Source organism: Macrotis lagotis, chromosome 6 (assembly GCF_037893015.1).
Source record: "Macrotis lagotis isolate mMagLag1 chromosome 6, bilby.v1.9.chrom.fasta, whole genome shotgun sequence".
NCBI classification, from domain to species: Eukaryota; Metazoa; Chordata; class Mammalia; order Peramelemorphia; family Peramelidae; genus Macrotis; species Macrotis lagotis.
The window spans coordinates 15,255,401-15,276,819 of record NC_133663.1 but is presented as its reverse complement, the minus strand read 5'-3'; the positions used below and the strand labels follow the sequence as shown (position 1 = coordinate 15,276,819).

Below are 21,419 nucleotides of genomic sequence, written 5' to 3'. Positions count from 1 at the left end.
GAAACTAAAAAATAATAAATCAAAATATGACCTTTCTGGAAACTCTTTTGATTGTTTCCAGTTATGAGTCAATCTCACTAATCTTTATATTGCAAATGGGATTTACACTTTTTTAAAAAATCAAGCAACACAAGCGATCAAATGTGGTAATATGTAGTAAATATTTGGCAGACTTTAAAACTCTAGATAAACAAAAGCTATTATTATTAACTCTTGGAAAGGCAGTAGAGGTTTCCTAGAGTCATTTGGATAGGTGTCAGGCTATAAATAAGTTCCTCTCATCACTTTTTCACTCTGCATTATGCAGACTTATCACACCATATGCCCCGGTAATTTTTTTAAGCAAATGGGCCACAGTATAGAAGAGAGATCCTTGGACCAGCAAATCAGGGTCCATCTCAAAGCCTTACCTGACCATCTTCAAATGGGTTGCTACCTTCAATGTCTTCCCTTTGGTCCAGACTTCCCCCCACTCCTATGTGAGTTCTGTTTTGGGAGAAATGGAAAGTAGCTCATTCTCATCATAATGCAAAATAAAAATCCTCCAGTCTCCTGGGGGGTTCACCAAGACTGATGCCTTTGTTTCAGTCTTCAAATCCCAAGAGTCTCTCTATAGCAAACTCAAGAGGTTGGAAATTTTGTTTTCCTGATGCTTCACATTCCCCAGAAGAAGACTGGCAAAGGGTGAGGGAGATGGCTGTCATACATTCCAGATACCCCTCTATTTAAAACTCAAGGCAGGTCTGGGTAACAATAGTCAGGCAGTCAGACTTTGTACCATACAAACACGTCTGGCACCAACGACAATGGCTGAAAAAGGTAAGATTTATAGGTCTCTTATTAGGAAAATAATTGTGAAGTTTATGAAGTTTTCGTGGCAGTAAGAAGAGAGATTATTCTGCTGAATCATATTTTATAATGCTTGATGCTTTGTAGATATATTTAAGGAATAGAATATCATTATCAATATATAGCAATGTATGTTGGTCTGTCTGGAAAGGACTCTGGAAAATTCAGTCCAATCATACAAATCATTTTGAAAAAAAGGTACAAAAATGTTTTTCCCTTAATATAGTCAAATCATGAATGAGGTCATTTGGCTCACTCATTGGGATGAGGGGGATCTTGGACAAAAGAATGGATTTGGATTCAAAGAATCTGGATTCCAATCCCAATTCTGTGACTTAATTTGTGGGAGCTTATAGAAGTTCGTGCCTTCCCCCCTCCTGCCATACCTCATTGCTCTGCAGAAGCCTTCTAGTCCCACCCTCTTACTCATATAGATGAGGAAAGTGACTTATTCAAGGTCACACAGGTAGAAGGTGTCAGACTTGGGATTTGAAGCTGTGTTCTCTGACTCCAAGAATAAGACTTGATTTATGATTTTTAATCTTTTTTATCATGGCCCCTTTGGCAGGCTTCTCAGAATTGTATTTTGCTGCCTACATTCATAATTCAAGGGAATGCTAAACTTCACTTGAAAGTGAGTGAAAATAAAGTTGTATTTTTTCCCCATCTAAGATCACAGATCCCCTGAAATCAATCCATGGGCAGACAGGGTTAAGAGCCTCTGGGTATGATGATCTTCAGAGTCCTTTCCTGCTCTGAATCCTATGATATTTGTGTGAATTAAATATAAACAATCATGTAGCTTATTAGCACCCTTAGAATATTGAATGGGGAGCTGATCTTGGAAGCAGGCACTGTAAGCTATCAGTTGTAGAGAAGGTTCTGCTTTGCATGGGCATAGGACATGTCTTCTACAGGAGCTCCTTATAGGAATGAAATCATGAACTCAGAAAAATAAATAAACAAAATCTCTGTACTATGATCAGAGTTCATCAAGTCATAAAATCTCATTATTAACAGGACTCTTAGTGGTTACCTGGGTCAGCTTCCTGCCCATTGCAGGAATCACCTCTATTACATTTCTGACAAATTCAATGAATAGATGCATCTTGAAATGTTTTTTGCATTTGAAAGTATAGATGGCCATCTTGTTCAGTTAGGAAATGAAAATCTATAGTGTAAATGCAAATTTATTTTTAGCTAGAATGGCCACGTTGTGATCCAAAAATTCCCCCATACACAGATCAAGGACCATGCTAAGGGATATGGAAAACATTCACAAATACATTGATTTGAATTGTTTTTTTTTTAGGTTTTTGCAAGGCAAATGGAGTTAAGTGACTTGCCCAAGGCACACAGCTAGGTAATTATTAAGTGTCTGAGACCAGATTTGAACCCAGGTACTCCTGACTCCAGGGCCAGTGTTTTATCCACTGTGCCACCTAGCCACCCCTGGATTGTTTTTAAAAAGGAATAATAGACAGACATATTACTCATTCATTTTTATATAGGTCCCAAGTAGAAAGTGAAAATGTTTTATTTTTCATATGTTAATGTTTCATAATGTTAATGTTCATTTATTTTCATATATTTTATATATCATACAATCTTCAGATATATCCAGTTATAAGAATTTAAATTATAAGTTGGGCAATATGATGTCTAAACTTTTTGGACCTTGCTTTCCTCATTGTAAAATAAGGAAGGTAGAGAAGGGAAACTTTTATCAGATGATCTTTAAATACCAGCTAAATCTATGATCCTAAGAACTGAGAGTTTGGAAAGTACTATTACATGGACTCTCATTTGATAAAAAAAAAAAATTAGACATGTTCCAATTGTAATGGCTTCCTAATTTTAAAGTTTTCTTTCATCCCTAATGACTGTAAAATTCATTTAAATGTGTATATGCATATAGATATAATTATTATTCAACATGTTCTTACAAAAATATTATGTGACAGGTAAGGAAAACCTATTATTTTCTCCAGAAAGGTTAAATAAATGCCTTATCCAAGGTCACACTGTGAGTTAGAAATGGAGAGGGGGTGGTTTTCTTCCCATGAGAAACAATGGGATCTCTTTGAGATTGTCAAGATTGTTGGGAGAGAATCCAATTTAAAAAAAAATTAGGCTCAAAAAAGTAATCTGTTCCATTTAGGAAATTTTCTTTTGAAAATGATGTCTTCAAAGTAAAAAAAGTTACTTTCTCCACCAGTACTTTTACATTAATAGAATTTTCAAAAATGCATATTGTGTAAGTGCTGCAAATTATCTCAGGACTGTGAATGCTAAAAATATACATCTTCTCTTTGTTGGCTAATGGCTTGAAATCGAATTGCACTTCTCAATTAATGACAGATCCAAGTTTTTAGGATCAGAGTATTAACAATATTAAATTTCTCCAGGAGCCACTCCTGTGTGTTTTTGAATGTCTATGTCATGTGGGGGTTTGGGTGCTAGGGTAGAATATATACATATATATTATATAAACATATATTTCTCTATATGGATAGATGTGCATATTCGATCATATCTTTTAATTTTTTTAATCAATCAAGGGTCCATGTAATGGTATTTTCCAAATTTCTCGGTTCTTAGGATCATAGATATAGTTGGTATTTAAAGATCATCTGGTAAAAGTTCTGCTTCTCTGCCTTCCCCATTTTGCAAGGAGGAAAGCAAGGCTCCAAAAGTTTAGGTATCATATTGCCCAATATATAAATCTTAAAGAGAAGATCTAAGTTTTAGTAGAACAGAGAAAGTAGGAGGAACCAAAAGAATTAGCTCTGCCTGCTCAAGTGTCAGTATCTTAAAGAATATCAGAGTAGATGGCCACTCTAGGGACCAATGAGCCTAATCAAAAAGTATTCATTAAGAGTCAGTTATCGGCAGTGGCTAGGTGGTGCAGTGGATAAAGCACCGGCCTTGGAGTCAGGAGTACCTGGGTTCAGATCCGGTCTCAGACACTTCATAATTACCTAGCTGTGTGGCCTTGGGCAAGCCACTTAACCCCATTTGCTTTCAAAAACCTAAAAAAAAAGAGTCAGTTATGGGCCAGATTTTGTGCAAGGTGTTGGGTATGCCAAGACTAATGAGATGATCCAACTTCACAATGGACCTACCACATGGTCATCACTGCCCTCTGCCTTATGCTACCCAATGAGGAGTGGGTTAGAATGGGAAGCAGAGATTTGAATCTTGCTTAGTCACATAATGCCTTGAGTTGCTCAACTTCTCTTGGTTTTAGTTCCATCCTATTAAAAAATGAATGGTTAGATGAGTCCAAAGTCCCTTCCAGCTCCAAATTTATTCCTAGGGCATAATATGACTTGAGAATTAGAAGGGACCTCAGCTCTTTCTTATTTAACCCATCCATGAGGGTAATCCTCATTGTAAACATATCAAACAAGTCTAAACCAGCTCCTTGAGCCTCTGAACCTCCTCATACCATCAGCCCAGTCTACTTTTGTATAACTTACATTTTTTGAGAGCTTTTCTTTCTATCAAAATAAGATTTGCCTCTGTGCAACTCCCATCCATTGACCCTAGTTCTGTCCTTTGGGTTCAACTAGATTTAATCCAGCCTTCTTTTACTAGTTTTTAAATGGTTGAAGAGAGTCATCATTCCTCTCTGCTAAGTCTTCTCTTCTCCAATTTACAAATTTCCTGTTGCTTCCTTTGAACTCAAGGCCCTGAATTATTCTGCCTGCTCTCCTATGGACATTCTTCATCTTATCAATATCCTTCTTAAAGTTCAAAACATACTCCTCAAGATGGGGGTCTGATCCAGACCTCAAATGCACCAGTGTACATTGTTGGAAAGTATGATTTATTGTGTCTATCAACAGGCCAGGGCTAAGCTTACAAACCTTTGGGCTCCAATTTCTGTCCTTGAGAAGGCTGTGCCATAAGTTTTGCTTGACAGGTTTGGCATAGGCTGAGCTATTAAGCAGAAGACTATTTCCTGATGGCATGCCATGACTGTGTTGTGGTTGTTTAGTTATCAATAATAATTTCTTTACTCTTTCATATATTTTATGCAAGATACTTCTACTGCTACTGCTTTGGGCATATAAGAATCAAATACAGAATTGATCATACGACCTCCTTACTCAACCACTCTCAGTAGCTCCCTTTCAAGACCCTTTATACTGAAATCAGCTTATCTCACAAAGTTCACTCTTTCTTAGTGCCCTTCCTATGCTCTTCAGTTTAGCCAAACTGACCTCTCTTTTCCTTCTACATAACTCTCCTTTGTCTGGGTCTGTATGCTAGCTGTCCTCCATGCCTGGAATAGAATTACCTCCCTTCCTCCTCCTCTTCCTTCTCTTCTTCTTCCTCCTCTCTTCTTCCTCCCCCTCCTCTTCCCCATAGAACCCTTTTTTCCCTTCAAGAAATAGCTCCAACTACTCTATTCATGGAGTGTTTCCTGATTCTTCTGCCTCTTGACTTTCTTTGCATTTATTGCTTCTTTCAATTTTGTATGTGCTTGTCTCTCCCACTAGAAGAAAAGGAATGTTTCTTTTCTACCTTTTTATTCCTAGCACCAAGAATAAGGCTTGGGAAACAGTAGGTATTTAATAAATACTTGTTGTGGAACCAAATAACTGACATCTATGTGGACCATTTAAAACATTTTATCTTCATTATCTCCTAAGCATCTCATAGGTACAAACCAACAGGAAAACTGAGTCTCAGAAAGATGAACTCACCTGCCCAACTAGTAAATGCCTGTCAAGATCTGAGAGATCATCTTCCTGTCCCCAGACCAAGATATATATATATATATATATATGTGTGTGTGTGTATACATATATAATATATAATATTATATATAATATATATTCACTATTCCATAATATGCATGGGATAATATATATTTACACAAATGAGAGGGCTTGCCCCCCAAAACCCTATTGTATGGAGAGCTCACCCGGGGCAAGTCCAAGGAGATCAGAAGAAACAATACCAAGACACCTGAAGGTATCATTGAAGAAATTTAGAATTGATTGTATAACATGGGACACACTGACACAGGACCACCCAGCATGGCGTGCCCTCATCATTAAGGGGGCTGCACTCCATGAGGAAGGCAGAATTGAAGCAGCTCAAAGCAAACAGGACATCGTAAGTTTAGAGTACCCACCCCAGGGGTTCCCATGGACTATTTGTGTCAGACCTGTGGCAGAGTATTCCGAGCTCATATTGGTCTGATCAACCACAGTCAGAGACACTGTCATTTGTCTCAAACATAGTGATGTCATTTTGGTCTTCTTCAATAACGAAGGACAAGAACTAACCAACATGTCAAGAGATATATTTTACATGTAACCAGTTTCATAACTACCATTCTAGATTGGATTTATATGGCATCTATTTCTATTTTTTCTTCATGTGATAATTCTTGTTTGTTTTTCTTGATTTCATGTTAAGACTAGAATGAATGACGTCATATAACACTATGTGAATCAATATCGATATTCTGTTTTTTGTTTATTTGTTAAACAGAATCTACGGCTTCAAATTTGCTTGTCCCTCTTCTTCTCCTGATTGGCTGGATTGTGGGCTGTGTCATAATGGTTTATGTGATCTTCTCTTGAGAGAAGTAGGTGGTTTTGAACTGAACATACAGATTGATACCAAATAAACATCTAATAATATAAAAAGCATCTTTTCCATTTTACTGATTGAAGCTTCTGTCATACAGGAATGAAGACTTCAGACTGACATCTCTTAGAAGACCCAAGAAGAACAATGGAAATGACTAATCATTAAAAATATTTCACTGATAAGCATGATATTGGCCTTCACTTTAAAAGTTTGAGTATGCAAAGCTGCCACCTTTGAGGCTGTTTCTTCCTAGGTATTTAGGTTACTGTAGGATAGATAATCACCATCTTGTGAATGGTCCAACCAACTTGATATCTCATTGGTGTGTTAACTGAGACAAAGAAAATATGGCATATTTTTCTACTAAAACCTTTTCAATAAAAAATATTGCCACTAAAACAACTAGATATAATTGTTTAAAAATAGTAAGAGGGTTAACCTGTAATATATGGAGCTTCTTGGGAGAGGAAAATCCTACAACCAAATCTCATAATTTAGAGTCTTAGGGAGCTTCCTAGAGGGCTGAGAGATAAAGTGGTTAAGGGAGGGTCAGACAAATATTAGGTATCTCATGTAACTCCTGAGGTTGGGTCTTACTGGTTTTGAAATGTATACAATAAAGCACCAACTCCCAGGTGTTTAAATCTACTGGCTTAATCACTTAAATGAAATAAATTACTCAAATTAAAGCAAGATTGAAAGAAAAATAAACTCATAGGTACAGTTAGGTGATTTACTAATTTTTAAACTCTTTTGTATAAGTTCAAACCCTTTATTTACTACCAGGCTTGAATAAAAGTAACTCTCCTTGAATCTATGATGAAAATATCACTGCCTCTAATTAAGGGAATTGGATTTACATCTAGTTCTTCCACTTACTATCTTGTGACTGACCTCAACAAATCGCTTAACTTCCCTGGGCTTCAGTTTCATAAAATTAAGGATCTGAATTAGATTGCCTCTGATATTTCTTATAAATTTTTAATTTATGATAATCCTAAGACTTTTCAGGTTTTCCAGGACTTGTAATGCTTTGTCCTTGGTCTCAAAAACCCTAATCATTTTCAACCAAAACCCATTTTAGGTAGCATCAATTTATTTTATTCAAGCAATATTTTTCATTTTCTTTCTGACTTCTAATATAAACAACTGGATGAAACCCCAAAGCCTGGAGCTGAGAAAGTCAGTGGGTCACATTTTTCCACCTCTAAATAATTATTGAAGCCCTCGGGAATCTTGCATTATTTTCCTTCCAAAGGCAGAAACAAACAATATAGTCATCATCATCTGTGCCCTATATCTGCACCTTTTTTTCCTTATCAATAGGTTTCTTTTTCCCTCTCCAGGATAAGCCTTTTTTTGCTCTGCTTTTTCCTCCCTTTGAAGCCTTAGTTTATGTCACTTTTCATTTCCCCATATGACTTAACTATTCCCATTAAATACAAAACACCAGTTCACACTGCTGAACCTCTGACATGGATTGCCATTTTCCTACAGACTGTAACACATTCCCTTTTGAACATACCTGCAATGTGATTTCTCTCCAGTAAGTATTTTTTTTTAATTCATGTTGCTATATCCTTTTCATCCATCTTAGGCCTCCATGTCCCATAGCTTCTATGAAGATGGTGACCAAATGTCTACTGATCAATCCTTTTTCTAACTTCTTTTATACTTTATTATTCCAATTTGTATTTATAATTTAGTATGTAATTACTTATTACTTCATTAATTTGAAATGAAATAAAACATTTTCTATGATTCTCAATTGCTGACACACCTATCATTCTTCACTAATGCTTTCTTGCATCTATTTTTGGACTGTGAAATCCTTGCGAATAGAGACTGTACCTTATTCCTTAGTACGACCTAATACTTAGCATATGGTAGGTATTAAATAAATGCTTACTGGATGATTTATTTTATTGATCCACCCTATTTACAATATTATTTTATACTCAGCTATATTTATATATTTATATTTATGTTTATATTTACATTTAGATTTATATTCATATACATATTCTCATTCATATTCATATTTATATTAATAGCTAGGACTACTGAAGTTCTCATTGATACTGTCTATCTAAGCCAGGTCAAAGTTCTCAAATAAGTGACTGATGGTTAACGTCCAGTAGAGTCATAATTAGAATGGAACCAGTCAGGGCTTGGTTTCCCAGGACCAGTATCTGGGTGGGGATATTTACTTCTCATAGTTACTCTTTGCCTATGCCTTGGTATAAGTGACTAGAGGAAAAGACAGACCATCCCATTTCCCCTCATAACTTTATTTTCAGTTGGGTCATTTCTTAAGTCATATCTACTTCCCTCTACCTCTTGTAGGATCAGAGACCAGACTCTGATGGGAGGGAAGGAGAAGTTTCTCCCTGCTCCCTGTCCCTCAACCATCTCAGATAAATTCTCCCCAGGTACTAGGATTCCAATCTATATACCTTGGTTCTGTTGTGGGTTAGTTGAACTGTTATTTTTCAAACCCTTTCATTTATGCCTTGTTTAAATTTCATCATTTCTAAATTCTCTAACTTGAATTCTTTAACCTCACAAAATAAGACTTTAATATTTACTTTTTAATAATACGGCTTTCTCATTATTTCCAACCTCAGGTTCTGCTCATCCTACCCATCTTCAAAAATCATCCGGGATATGAGACAGATAACTTTATTTAGAGCACATATTAGAATGGAAATGAGAAAAAAAAGTTTTTCTTTTTTAAAAAAAAACAAGTCTCTTCTCAGGGTCTAGAGAAATGAATGAATATAGATTAATCTTTTCATATATATGAAGACACTCCCCCAAGCCACTGAGACTGTTGTAGACAGAACAATTCTCAGGGGAGACTGAGAGAAATGAGAACTTGGATCCAGAGGGAAGGCATCTATTTAAGCAAATAGCAATAAAATAGCAATAAAATAAATAGCAAATAAAATAGCAATAAAAGCCTCTATCTCAGGTCTTTGGGATTAAATGAAATGATAAAGTGCATTTTGGTGTCTCTTTGACTTTGGGGGAGAAAACACTCTTTTCTACCTATATAAGGTACAATCTTTATTCAGGCTTGACATTGGTTTTTTTAAGGGAAAGATGAATAGGGGTGGAGAATGGAGACCATTAGGGCAGAGGAAGAAGAAGGAATAGTGAAGGCACAAAAATGAATTCTCTAGGATTTTTTTTTAAAGGAGAGCAATCTGAGGGACCAAAGTAACAAATATTTAGAACTGGTAGGTGCCTGAGAAGAAGAATGAAGTGAATGGGATATTTTTGTGTTCTTGCTTCAAATTTATGAGGTACAAAACGGTTGCTTTACCCAGAACCTAGGTGGTGCAGTGGTTAGAGAGCACTGGGCCTGAAACTAGGAGGAACTGAGTTCAAATCTAGTTTCAGATATTCACTAGATCTGTGAAACTGGGCAAGTCACCTTGCCCTGTTTGCCTCAGTTTCTTAATCTGTAAAAGGAGCTTTTTTGTCAAGAAAATCCCAAATGGGGTCACAATGATTGGACATGACTGAAACAACTGGACAACAGCAACAAAATACTAACAGTAGCTAACATATCTCTTAAAGGAAATCAAAGAGAATTATATATATAATTGATCTCATTTAGTCTTTATTACAACCCTATGAAATCCCTTTTACAGATGAGGGAATGGAGGGTGAGAGGAGTTAAATTATTTGCAAGGAATCACATAGCTAGTAATTGTACAAGATAGGATTTAAACTCGTGCCTTATTAATACCAAATCTAGCTTTCTGTTGACCCCACTACCTAGATAGAGATATGGAAGGTCTTTGGAAACCATCTAGTCCAAACTCCTCATTTTACAGTGAAGCAAACTGAAGTCCAAAGAAATTAAGTGACTTGTTTTAGAGAAAGGATTCAAGTCCAGATATTTTGACTACAAATCCCTCTACCATGATCTCCATTCCATTCAACTCTTCCATTAGGAGACATCATCTCCACCTTGAATATATTTTTAGTGATGAAGAAACTGAATCTCTCTCTCTCTCTCTCTCTCTCTCTCTCTCTCTCTCTCTCACACACACACACACACACACACACACACACACACACACACACATGAGTTTTGAGTTGGTTCAAGGCACTTGTCCTATGAAATTGTTTCAGTATCTGAGATAGAATGGGACTTGATTATAGAAGGGATTTCAGGACATTGCTCTCCCCTGATTCTCTTCCTTTCTGTTCGACTATTCCTTAATTAATTCTTCATCTAGGTCACTCACTCTAACTCTGGATGTCCCCAGACACTCTAAACTTGGGTACCTTGTCTTTTATTCTATAATCTCTCTTGGTGACCTCACCACTCCTCATGAGTTCAATTACAATTTCAGTGTAGATGATTCCCAGAGATATATCTATATCTGCATCTACATATCCATATCTCCATCTCTGTCAATAACCTTCATATATTCCACTCTTGTCTCTCTTCCGAGAGACTACACATTTCCAACTGCCTCTTAAAACATCTTAAAATGGATGTCATTCCCACAGGCATCTCTAACTTGGTGTGTCCAAAAGAGCATGACCTGCCTTATGCAAAAATCTAGAATTGTCTGAAACCCAAATTAATTAACATCCAAACAACTTACTCACAGTTTGGGATTACAGAAATGATACAAGAATAAACAGAGAAGCTACCATTTCTTTTTTTCCCTCCATTTGGTTGAACTCTTTCTTCAGTGTAGAACAAAAAGATAAAATGGATATTATCTGCATTTATTCTGTGGTTACTCTCATTCAGGAAACCACAGGGATTTGGGGGGAAAAAAAACAACAGCTGATTATTCTCCCCAGCTTCCCTGTTGCTGGTTTGGAGCCCGAGAAAGAGAAAAAATATAAGTGAATGAGCAGAGTAGAAGCCATGGAGATCAGATCTGGAAGATGATTCACAAAAACTAGGTCAACAACCTTAGGTTTGAATCCATCCCCTTGGGCATCAGCTCAAGAACTCAGCTTCCTGATGAGTAGAACTCCTTAAGGCTCTTTGTGCTATATTAAATGATCGTTTTCTCCTTCCCCAAATCCTTACAAAAGTCATTATTAGGTCATTAAAGTGTTACTGAACATTGACTAATGGCAGCTTGGTCTTGGACTCTGGACAGTGGTCTGGTGCTGCAGTTTGTCCTGGAATATTAACTGAATCTCTCTACCAGTTGGATTGTGGGTTCACAGGAAAGAGATGGATAGATAAAGCATTTATTTAGTGCCTACTGTGTATGAAGCACTGTGCCAAGCCCTGAAAATACAAATATAAGATGGAAAGAATGGCACTCCTACTTTCAAGAAGCTTATATTCTAATGGAGTTGGATGACAAATAGGAGGGGTAAAGGTAGTGGAAGGGAAGACACCATGACTGGGAAAGGTGGCAATCTATAGAGAGTCAGGAGCAGAGCCAGGCTGCAAGTCAGCATGACTGGCCTGCACATGTCCTCAAATGGATGTTCTGGGCAAGAACTCAACAATTGGAAGGAAGGAAATAAGCCTGCACTAGGTGCCTACTATATACTGTACAAAGAATCTCATTTTATCCATATTACTCTGAGAGGGAGATAATATTATACAGTCGAGGAAACTGAGGCTAACAGAAGTTGTGACAGCCTTGGCCAGACCCTGGATCACTTCCCCAAATAGCATCCCAGCCTTTTCCTGGGTCCTGCTGCCCTACCGACATACCTGAAGCATAGTCCCATCACTAGCAGATCTGGGAGGGTGTGAGGAGTCACTCTACTGTGTTCTTCCTTCCTCCACTTAGTGGATCCTCATACTTACCTCCTCCCCAGAATTCCTAGGTTTTGGCTCTGATGGATAATAAGCAACAGAATCAAGCTCCAGTGCTCTAACTCAGAGTTCATTGTGTCATGCTAATATGTGGGTTCTTTTTGGCAAAGAAGGATGATAGAATCATGGTTCTAGATCTGAGAATGGAAGGAAAAAAGAACTGGTCATCAAGAGTGCTTGGGCTGCATCAAGAAAGGCAGAATTTCTAAGAATAATCAGGTGATGGTCCCTCTGTCTTCTCCCCTGCTCAGGTCACACATGAAGCATTTCAGGATACCACAGTGGAAGGAGGACATTGCAGAGCTAGGGGATGGCCAAAATGGGGCAACCAGAATTGTGAAGGGTCTATGAACAACGGAATTCCATTTCATGTGAGACATTGGGCAAGATTAGACCAAAGAAGAGAGGACTGTTTTTGTAACAATATAGTTAATTTGGTTTAATACAGTAATACAGTAATTAGAGTTAATAGTTTGATAGAATTTACTTGTAAATTCAGCAAAGACAATTTTTTTTCCTTTTAGAGTTTATGTGTTGTTTAAATTATTTTGCCAAGATAGGGTTGTTTAAGTTGTCTGCCTTTTATGCTGTTAACCTAGGCATTTTCTATTGTTCTGTGTTCATCTACTTCACTTATCAAATGAGGAAGGGTCTCTATTTAGCAGAGAATATCAGTAAAACATTTTAAGTTCATAAAAAAAGCCCCAAAGAAGTACAAATAGAGTTCCAAATGAGAACAATTTTGCTATTAATTTGTCAAATTTAATACTTATATTTCTTTTCAAATAGCAAAACTACAAATGATATAATTCCTTATGCAATTCCCCTTCTGGAAGGTTTGTATTTGTTGATGAATATTGCATTCACAATAAAAAGAAAAATCAAAGCAAAGAAAGAATACAGGAAATTGGGTGGGGGAGGGGATGTTGGTTGTGACTCAAAAACTGCTTTCAAGTATTTGAAGGATTCTTATGTAAAAGAGGGGTTAAGCTATTTTGTACTTGCTCCTCCCAAAAAAACCCAAGGTGAGCATCAAGAAAGAAGTAGAGGTTGCAAAAGAGTGAATGTAGATCCGATATTAAGGATAAATTCCCAATAATGAGATGCTACAAAGCAGAATGGACTGCCTCAAGGAGAAGTGGATTCCTGAGTCATTGGTGGTCTCCAAACAGAGTGTGGATAAATGAGAATTAAGTTTGTATGTATGTTGGTAGTCTGAGAAAAATTAGACAAAGTGGAAAAGGCTGTTTTTGCCCTAAAAATCACACACATTCATTATACTTGAACACTTTCTATCACCTTTTAAATGGCCAAATATAACCAAAATATATGTTATCCAGGAACTTTCTGAACATCTAATATCCTTGTGTATGTATGTGTGTGTGTGTGTGTGTGTGTTAGAGAGAGAGAGAGAGAGATCATTGGAGTATCAAAGATTCACAGAATCACAGGATTTCATAGCAGGAAGGTCATCATGGGTCACCACATGCACTTGAACTAGAGGCTGCTCTACATCTTACAAATTTTTGTTGAAAACTCCTTGTGAGGAGATGCCTTCCTGGATCCTAAAGAAGCCCCTTCTATGCTGAGATGGTTCTTATTTTTAGCACGTTTGTTTTTGTCGTTGTTTGGGGGACAACCAGCTTAACTTTACCTCTTTGTACCACTCCTAGATCTGTCTTCAGGAGTCAATCATTCTTTCAACTGGCTTTTATAAAGCCTCTCCAATGTCCTAGCCCACTTAGTTTTGGAACCCAGTGGAGCAAGTCTAATCTCTCTCCCATGTGATACTCCCTCAAATACTCGAAGCTGGAATGATGTCACCCCTTCCATAGGCTCGTCTCTAAGCTTTTCCAACTTGTTTTACAGATCTTTAAGTAGAATCAACCAGGGGCCTTCACCATCTTGGTAAATCCAATATAAATGGTCTTTGGCTTGCCCTTTCCGATGTGTAGCACTTGAAACTGAATTGAACACTTTAAATGTGACCTGAGTAAGGCAGAGAAGACTCGGGCAAGATGGCTTTCTTAAAGTAACCCAAGATGGCATTGGTTTTCTTGGTTACCACAGTACAGTACTGGTGGAAGTTTTAAGTCCTAAACAAATATTACATATTCATTTGAAAATAATCATCAGGTCTCAGTGAATTCTATTGAGTCAACAAACTTGCAGTTCACTAAAACTTGGAGATCTTTCTCAACAGAATACATGATTTAATAGTACTTAACGGCAGCAGCAGAGTTTTTTTAATCTCTGAAATCCACTGATAATCACCAGTATTCTTTGGCAACTAGCGATTATAAAATTCTAATTGTATTTCCAGTTTATATAGTGTTTGCCACATAATAAACACTTTATCTTCTTTCTTTCCTCCCTCCCTCCCTCCCTCCCTTCCTTCCTTCCTTCCTTCCTTCCTGCCTTCCTGCCTTCCTGCCTTCCTGCCTTCTTTCTTCCATGTTATCCAACACTTACTCTCTTGTTTGTAATTGTAAAGAATAAACCTCTTTTTTCAATAGTGCTTGGTTAACACTTCATTAGAAAAATAGTTTATTACCTGCTTGGCATGAACTTAGAAAAGGCAAGTGAAGGTCCCCAGACTTCAATCCTACATGAAGCTGGTGTACTGCAGGTGGACTGCTAATTCAACTTTCTTTTCTTTTCTTTTTCTTTTTATGCAAGGCAATGGGGTTAAGTGTTTTACCCAAGGTCACACAGCTAAGTAATTATTAAGTGTCTGAGGTCGGATTTGAACTCAGGACCTCCTGACTCCAGGGCCAGTTCTCTAACCACTGTGCCATCTAGCTGCCTCTGTAACTCAATTTTTCAAATGATTTCATTAATATTTTCAGAACTGGAATTAAACTTGGGGGATTGTTTTTTAACAACAATCAAAATTAGCTTGGCAAAAACAGCCCATGGGGAGATGAGATTGTGGCTTCCATTTCCATCTGGTGAATCCAAGTAGATCACATGGCAAGAAATATTCGGCTTTTACAAAGTGTTTCATGGTGGTTTTGGATTTTGTTGCAGAAATTGTTTTGCTCTTTTCACATATGATTTCACTTAGCATTAATACTGATCTCTTTGGACAAGAGAAATCTAAGATTTCTCAGGCTCTTCACATCCCAAGCTTCCTATAGCTCAGGTACCACCTCCAATAGGAAGTGCTCCCTGATCCTCCCAGGGGTCAGTGTTCTTTCCTTCTAGAAATCACATTGGATCCTTTTGATATACTCAACTATCTGGAAACATGTTATATTCTTCTATCATCTCCCCCCATGCTACTCTCAATGTAAATTGGTTTAGACCAGGATTTTGTTTTCATATTTCCATCACCCAGCATACTCCCCAACATAGTAATGGCACTAAGAAATGCTTATAGCCTTGAACTAGAGTTAGAGGTCGTTTGTATTTTTTAATTTATTTTTATTATGAATTTTATCATCAATGCATTTCAGTAGAGAAACGGCAAAAGAAAGAAAAGTGTATATAAAACCATGAACCTTGAGATGAATGAAAAACCTAAGAGACGGAATTTTTGGATGATTAATAGTCAATTTATTAATTGAAGATGACTGATAATCAATAAATTTATGGTCAGTGGTTTCTCTTAGTAACCAAAACTCCCAATGGAGACACTAAATACCTTGAATTTTTTTTGAAGGGAAAACTCCTGACAGGAGAACTCAACTCTGATCGATGAATCGTAATGAGAGGGCTGGTATTTAAATGAGGAGGTGGGCTAAAAGTCTTCAGCTCTTCCTGCTGAGAGCATTCCTTGTATATAAGACTCAGCTGCTTCCAACAATCTGGACCAAGGAATCTGTCCCTTCATGCATTGGGCCACCCTAAACTCCAGTGGAGGGGCCTATCATGTGGGTTTAATGCACCTAGAATAGATTCTAGCTATACTCTCAACAGAAGCAAGGTTTCCTAGTTGGTTGGGATTCCACCCAAGATCAAGGAGCATGTTCCAGGAGGATTTGGGCAGCCTCCTCTATCGGCCATGTCCTTTAGAGACTGGCTGAATGACCAACAGGGAACTGGTCTCTGAGTGGGGAAATAAAGAGCAAAACCCTTCATCCTAATCTAATAATTGGCTAGTAATATACTAGGAAAATAATCAGTTCTCTCAGATTTCCTCAAAAGTGTTCATGTAATATAAAACGGTCGTCAAAAAAACTGCCTTGTTTATGTACTCCTCCTTTTCTCTTAATTTTGAGAAATTTTGGATATTTTATTGGTTGAGACTTAATTTCTTCTTCAAGAAAGTTATGATAGTCCTTGCATTTCCTGTCATAATATTGTTATAATGATAAAAATGAGATATTTGTAGAGTGCTTATCATAGTTTTATATAAATATTTCTTTCTTCCCCTCTCCTCCCATTAGGAGCAACTTGGATCTCCTGAGGACACTGGGAGAATGGACCGTGATCTCTAAGTATTCTCTGGCACAGCAACCTTTCTTAGGAGCCTATAAAGCTCCCTCATCTGGGGTCCAAATGTTGGTGATGCCCATTTGGTTTTAGCATTATCATCAGAAGGATGCAGCCACCAGATGGCATTCTCTTTGCATCTATTAGCCCTTCCCAGAATACACACTGTCCAGTGGGTTTGGGCAAGGTTTTTATTCTGGCTGTTGTTATGGCAATAGGTGAAGTACCCCTAGTCTCCTCATGGTCATTGAAGCTGACTTCAATGGAATGAGAGATTTCTCAAAATGAACATTTTCTGTGGTACATATTGTATATTTTAGTTGGTTTAAAGATAGCAACAACCTTCATACACACATTAAGAGTCGAGAACAAAATGTCACAAGGAGGTCACCTTAACTTTTTTTTTCCAAATAGAGCAAGGCAGAAAAGGATGGTAGAAAGACTCCTGAATATGAAAATATGAAGAAATGAGTTCAAATCTGACTTCATTCAGTCACTGATTCACTGGGTGACAAAGGAGAATTTTTTTCAATTCAATATGTATTTATTAGCCCCCTGCCCTTTCTTGTGTTCCCTTATTATAAATGTAGGAGAAAGACTGGCTTCATTTGAGAAGAAAAAGAAATTCAATTTGATTTCTGACTCTCCATTCTTGAACAGTCCCCCCTCCCCCACTATTCCTAATAAACATAGATACCCACACCCAAGCGCAGTGCACACACACACACACACACACACACACACACACTCTTTCCAAATTGTCCTGGCCATTCTGTGGAATGACTATTTTCTCCCTCAGTTCTTTCCAGTGGTCTCTTATCAGAATACTCCCCCACCGCACACCTCTCCGATCCCATGCGTCCTTATGGGTTCTAGACAAGAGTGTGATTGGCTAGCTTGCGGGTAGGCCAGAGCTTTGAGTTTCCAATATCCTTCCAGTAAAAGAATCTGTAGCTCAGAGCTAGGGATCGGGGCGCCCTGTGCTGATGGTGCTTAAACTCTTCCATATGCAAGCAATTTTGGTAGAAGTCTTGTAGTCATATTTTCTCAAGATGATTATTTTTAATGTCTATTAACAATGTACGGTTCATTAAAAAATGGAGTCATAACAAACTAGGCTAGTTTCCATGTTCCTTTTATAGCACAATCTGAGAAAACCAAACCTATGGTCATGGGCAGCCTGTGACTTGTGATCTCTTCCTTAGCCTGCCTTGGCTCCCTGTTAGTCCCTTCCTCCTAGAGTACCAGAATAGTCCAAAGGTCAGCCACTTCAGTCTTTTTTTTTTAAGAGAAAGGTATAGGAAGCACTAAAATCTGTAAGCCATTTACTCTGTGAAGCAGAAGGCAACAAGAGCCTACAAATGGTAAAATGGAAAGAACAGAATTGGCAGCCCTAGTTCCAATTCCTCCAACTTCCCAATGGGCAAATGATTGACCCTGAAAGCTCCATTTCTTCATCTGCAAAATGAGGCAATCGACCTTCATAACTTCTAAATTTCTTTTTGCTTCTAGAACAGAGGCAGAACCTGTGAATTAAAAATATTCACACATTTTCAATATAATTGTTGTCTTCAAAATCCTCCATATTTAATTTAGTTCATTAAAAATATATATTTCTGAGAAGAATTCTTCACCAAACTATCCATGACCAAAAACAGAGAACTGTTCTAGATACCTTAGCAATCTTATTACCTGAGATCTAGAGAAGGCTGCATAGATAATCTCATTAGAGGGTGAATTCATATGTCTCTGCCCTGTATTACTAACTTATCTACAATGCCCAGTTTTGAAGGATGTCTCTGTTCATTCTGGTTTGCTTTGAAAGTAAACATGTTATTTTGAGGCTTATCAAGTAAGGAAATCTTAATCATTCCCCCATTGCTTACTGCTCTGACTTCTGAGATTCATCACCTCTTTTCTGTGCTCAGATGTTGTGGAGATTGAGTTAGCCCCTGATTAATTAGTCTATACTTTTCTAACTTAGCACTGCTGAAAGGACGAGCTGGTTCTATCCTATCCAAATGTATGTTGGCACAGGTTCCATCGGAGGGAGGGCACCTATCCCATGTCCCTTGGAGGTTGGTGATTGATATGCTCTGTTGTAGGGAACAGGTAATAACTTCGGTCATCATATTATCAATGTTTGCTCCCGTGGCCCCCTTCCAGAGAACTCCTTGACCCTTCTGTCCTCCCTGTGATGGCTCAGAGAAGGACAAAGGAAATAATCTCTTTGATGGAATGGCTTTCAGGGAGAAGAGACTAACATTTAAGAGGCTTCAGCCTGGAAAGGGATGTGACTTAAATCTATAAAATCTCAATAGACACATGAGCGTCCTGGAAACACATCAACAAACATTCGGGAAGCTTGTCCAGTGGTTCCCTGCATCCCTACGCCTGGAGGTACCATTTGTTAGATGCAAAGGAAGTGATGTAGGACCGGTGAAAGAAGTACATTGGCCATATCATTGGCCATTGCTAGAATGAAATGTCTTTGCTTCCATAAATTCATAGATTTGGAGTAGGAAGGAACTTTAGGAGAATATCTTGTCCAGACTTATTTTATAGATGAAGAAACTGAGGATCAGCGATATGAGGTGATTTAACCAAACTTATCCAGGTAGTAATAGCAGGGGGTGATATTTGAACCGTATTCCTCTGATCCAAAATATAATGTTCCCCTGGTTGCTACCTTCTTGGAGTCCATGAAAGTAATTATGGCTTCCCCCTTCATCTCATAAGCATTTAATATGTGCAAGACATTAAAATATAAGCTCTTTGAGAATAGGGATCATTTTTTACTCTTGTTTTTACACCCTTGACACCTAGAGCAAGGTCCACCAGATAGTAGGTGCAAAATAAATGCTCCTTCAATCAGATTTTGTATTTGTGTCTTTGACCCCCCAGAACTACCCACCTTACAGAAGTTGCCTAATAAATACTCCTTAAATTGAATTTTGTACTTTTATTTTTGGCTCCCAGAAATACCCACCTTATAGTAAGTGCACAATAAATGCTTCTAAAATTGAATTTTGTCAAGGCTAGGACTTAATGACCTCTAAGACACCTTCTATCCCCAAACCTCTCTTCCTCTGACCTATGATCCAATAATCTTATGTGACACCAAAGGGGTTTTCTCCCAAATGAATAGAACTGCCCTCTGGCCCACTAAGCCCTGGCTTCATAGAGCTAATAAGAGGGATCCTGGTCCTCGCTCCTTGCCTTCGTTCTGCCATGAACAGCTGTTGCAAAATCCCAGAGCCCAGTTCTTGCCAGATTCCTCATCCCTGAGCCCAGAGAACAAAACCGTGAGTCAGAGTTAATATCATCTGTCCCTGAGGTGCCCATGGTGAGGGAAAGCAGTCAGAGGGAAAGCCAGGCAGGCTTGGGCAGAGTTACCAGGCTATATTCTCCAGGCAAAGCATAGTCACCGAGAAATTATTGTCATTGCCCAAGGAAATTTTCAGTGAAATATACATATAAAATTTATATTTATCACACATGCATGTATTCATATTTATCCACATATGTATTGTATAAATGTATGTATATTATATATAGTTATGCACCCACATAGCCTTTCTGAGACCTCCTCTGTCTGGTATTTAAAGTCAACATCCTTCAGTCTCTCTGTTCAAAAAGCCTTCGTGAAGTAGCCAGCTCCTATGTTCTGTCCTTCAGTCTCTCTCCAAAGGATTTACTCTCTTTAAGTGTGCGCTCTGTTTGTGAGCTCCTTTGTTAGAATGTGAGCTTCATGATAGCAGGCATCACTTACTCTTGGCTCTTGTACACCCAGTATCTATCCCAGTGCCCACCATACCAGCCTCATTTGATTGATAGTTCTAGGCTTGAGTTGGGTATGATCAGGGATCCTAAGAAAACGGTCTCTCCCTTCAGTCTGTCAGTTGATCACGCACAGATGATCTTCCACAGATGTGATGAATACAAATACAAAGAATGAAACAATTCCTCTTTCCAAAGAATTTACCATCCAATAGAGGAGATAACTATAACTATAAATATCAGACATCAAAATATCAGAATATCAAAAAATTAGAATACCAAAGTATCTGATTGTCTTGCCCAAAAATACTGGAGTGGTTTGCCATCTCCTTCTCCAGATGATTTTACAGATGAAGAAAGTGAGGCAAACAGGGCTAATCAGAATATCAAAAACTCAGAAAGCTGATTTAAAGAGACATTAATTGTATTTTGCTTTCAGACTGGATCTTTGAGATATATATAGGAGAGAGACATATGTTTTATATATATATAATATCCAAACACCTATATGCATATGCAGAATAAATATAAAGACAACACATTCAAATACATAAAAGATTGTTAAATCTGAAGTCATGGGAGGGAGGACAATAGCAAGACCAGGAAAGATTTCATGTTAAAAAATGATGTTTGTATTATACCTTAAAAGAAGAGAGGAGCTCTATGAGGTGGAGGAGGTGAAGAGGAAGGATCTTGCAGTTGATTGGGGTGGCCAATGCATAGACTCAGAGAGAGGAAAGGGGCTACAGTGTGTGGCGATCAGAGAGGGCCAGTTGGGAGAGGAAATAACGGCCATTGAGACTGGTGAGGGATGTTAGGATCAGCTTGGGAAGGAGTAGGGGAGAGGAGATGAGCACAAAGCAAACATACCAGATTGGAAGCTCCATGAGGTGAGGCATTTTGTTCTTTTTCCTTGTTTCCC

General features: G+C 37.9%; 1 protein-coding gene across 1 annotated transcript; it reads left to right on the top strand.

The window, feature by feature from the left end:
• Positions 1 to 766: 766 nt before the first annotated feature.
• STRIT1 (small transmembrane regulator of ion transport 1) lies at positions 767 to 6,895 on the top strand. The gene is made up of 3 exons (XM_074192512.1): positions 767 to 819; positions 6,361 to 6,457; positions 6,560 to 6,895. The coding sequence occupies exons 1-2, from the start codon at positions 807 to 809 to the stop codon at positions 6,450 to 6,452; spliced, it is 105 nt and encodes a 34-aa protein (XP_074048613.1). The 5' UTR covers positions 767 to 806; the 3' UTR covers positions 6,453 to 6,457; positions 6,560 to 6,895.
• Positions 6,896 to 21,419: the final 14,524 nt, after the last annotated feature.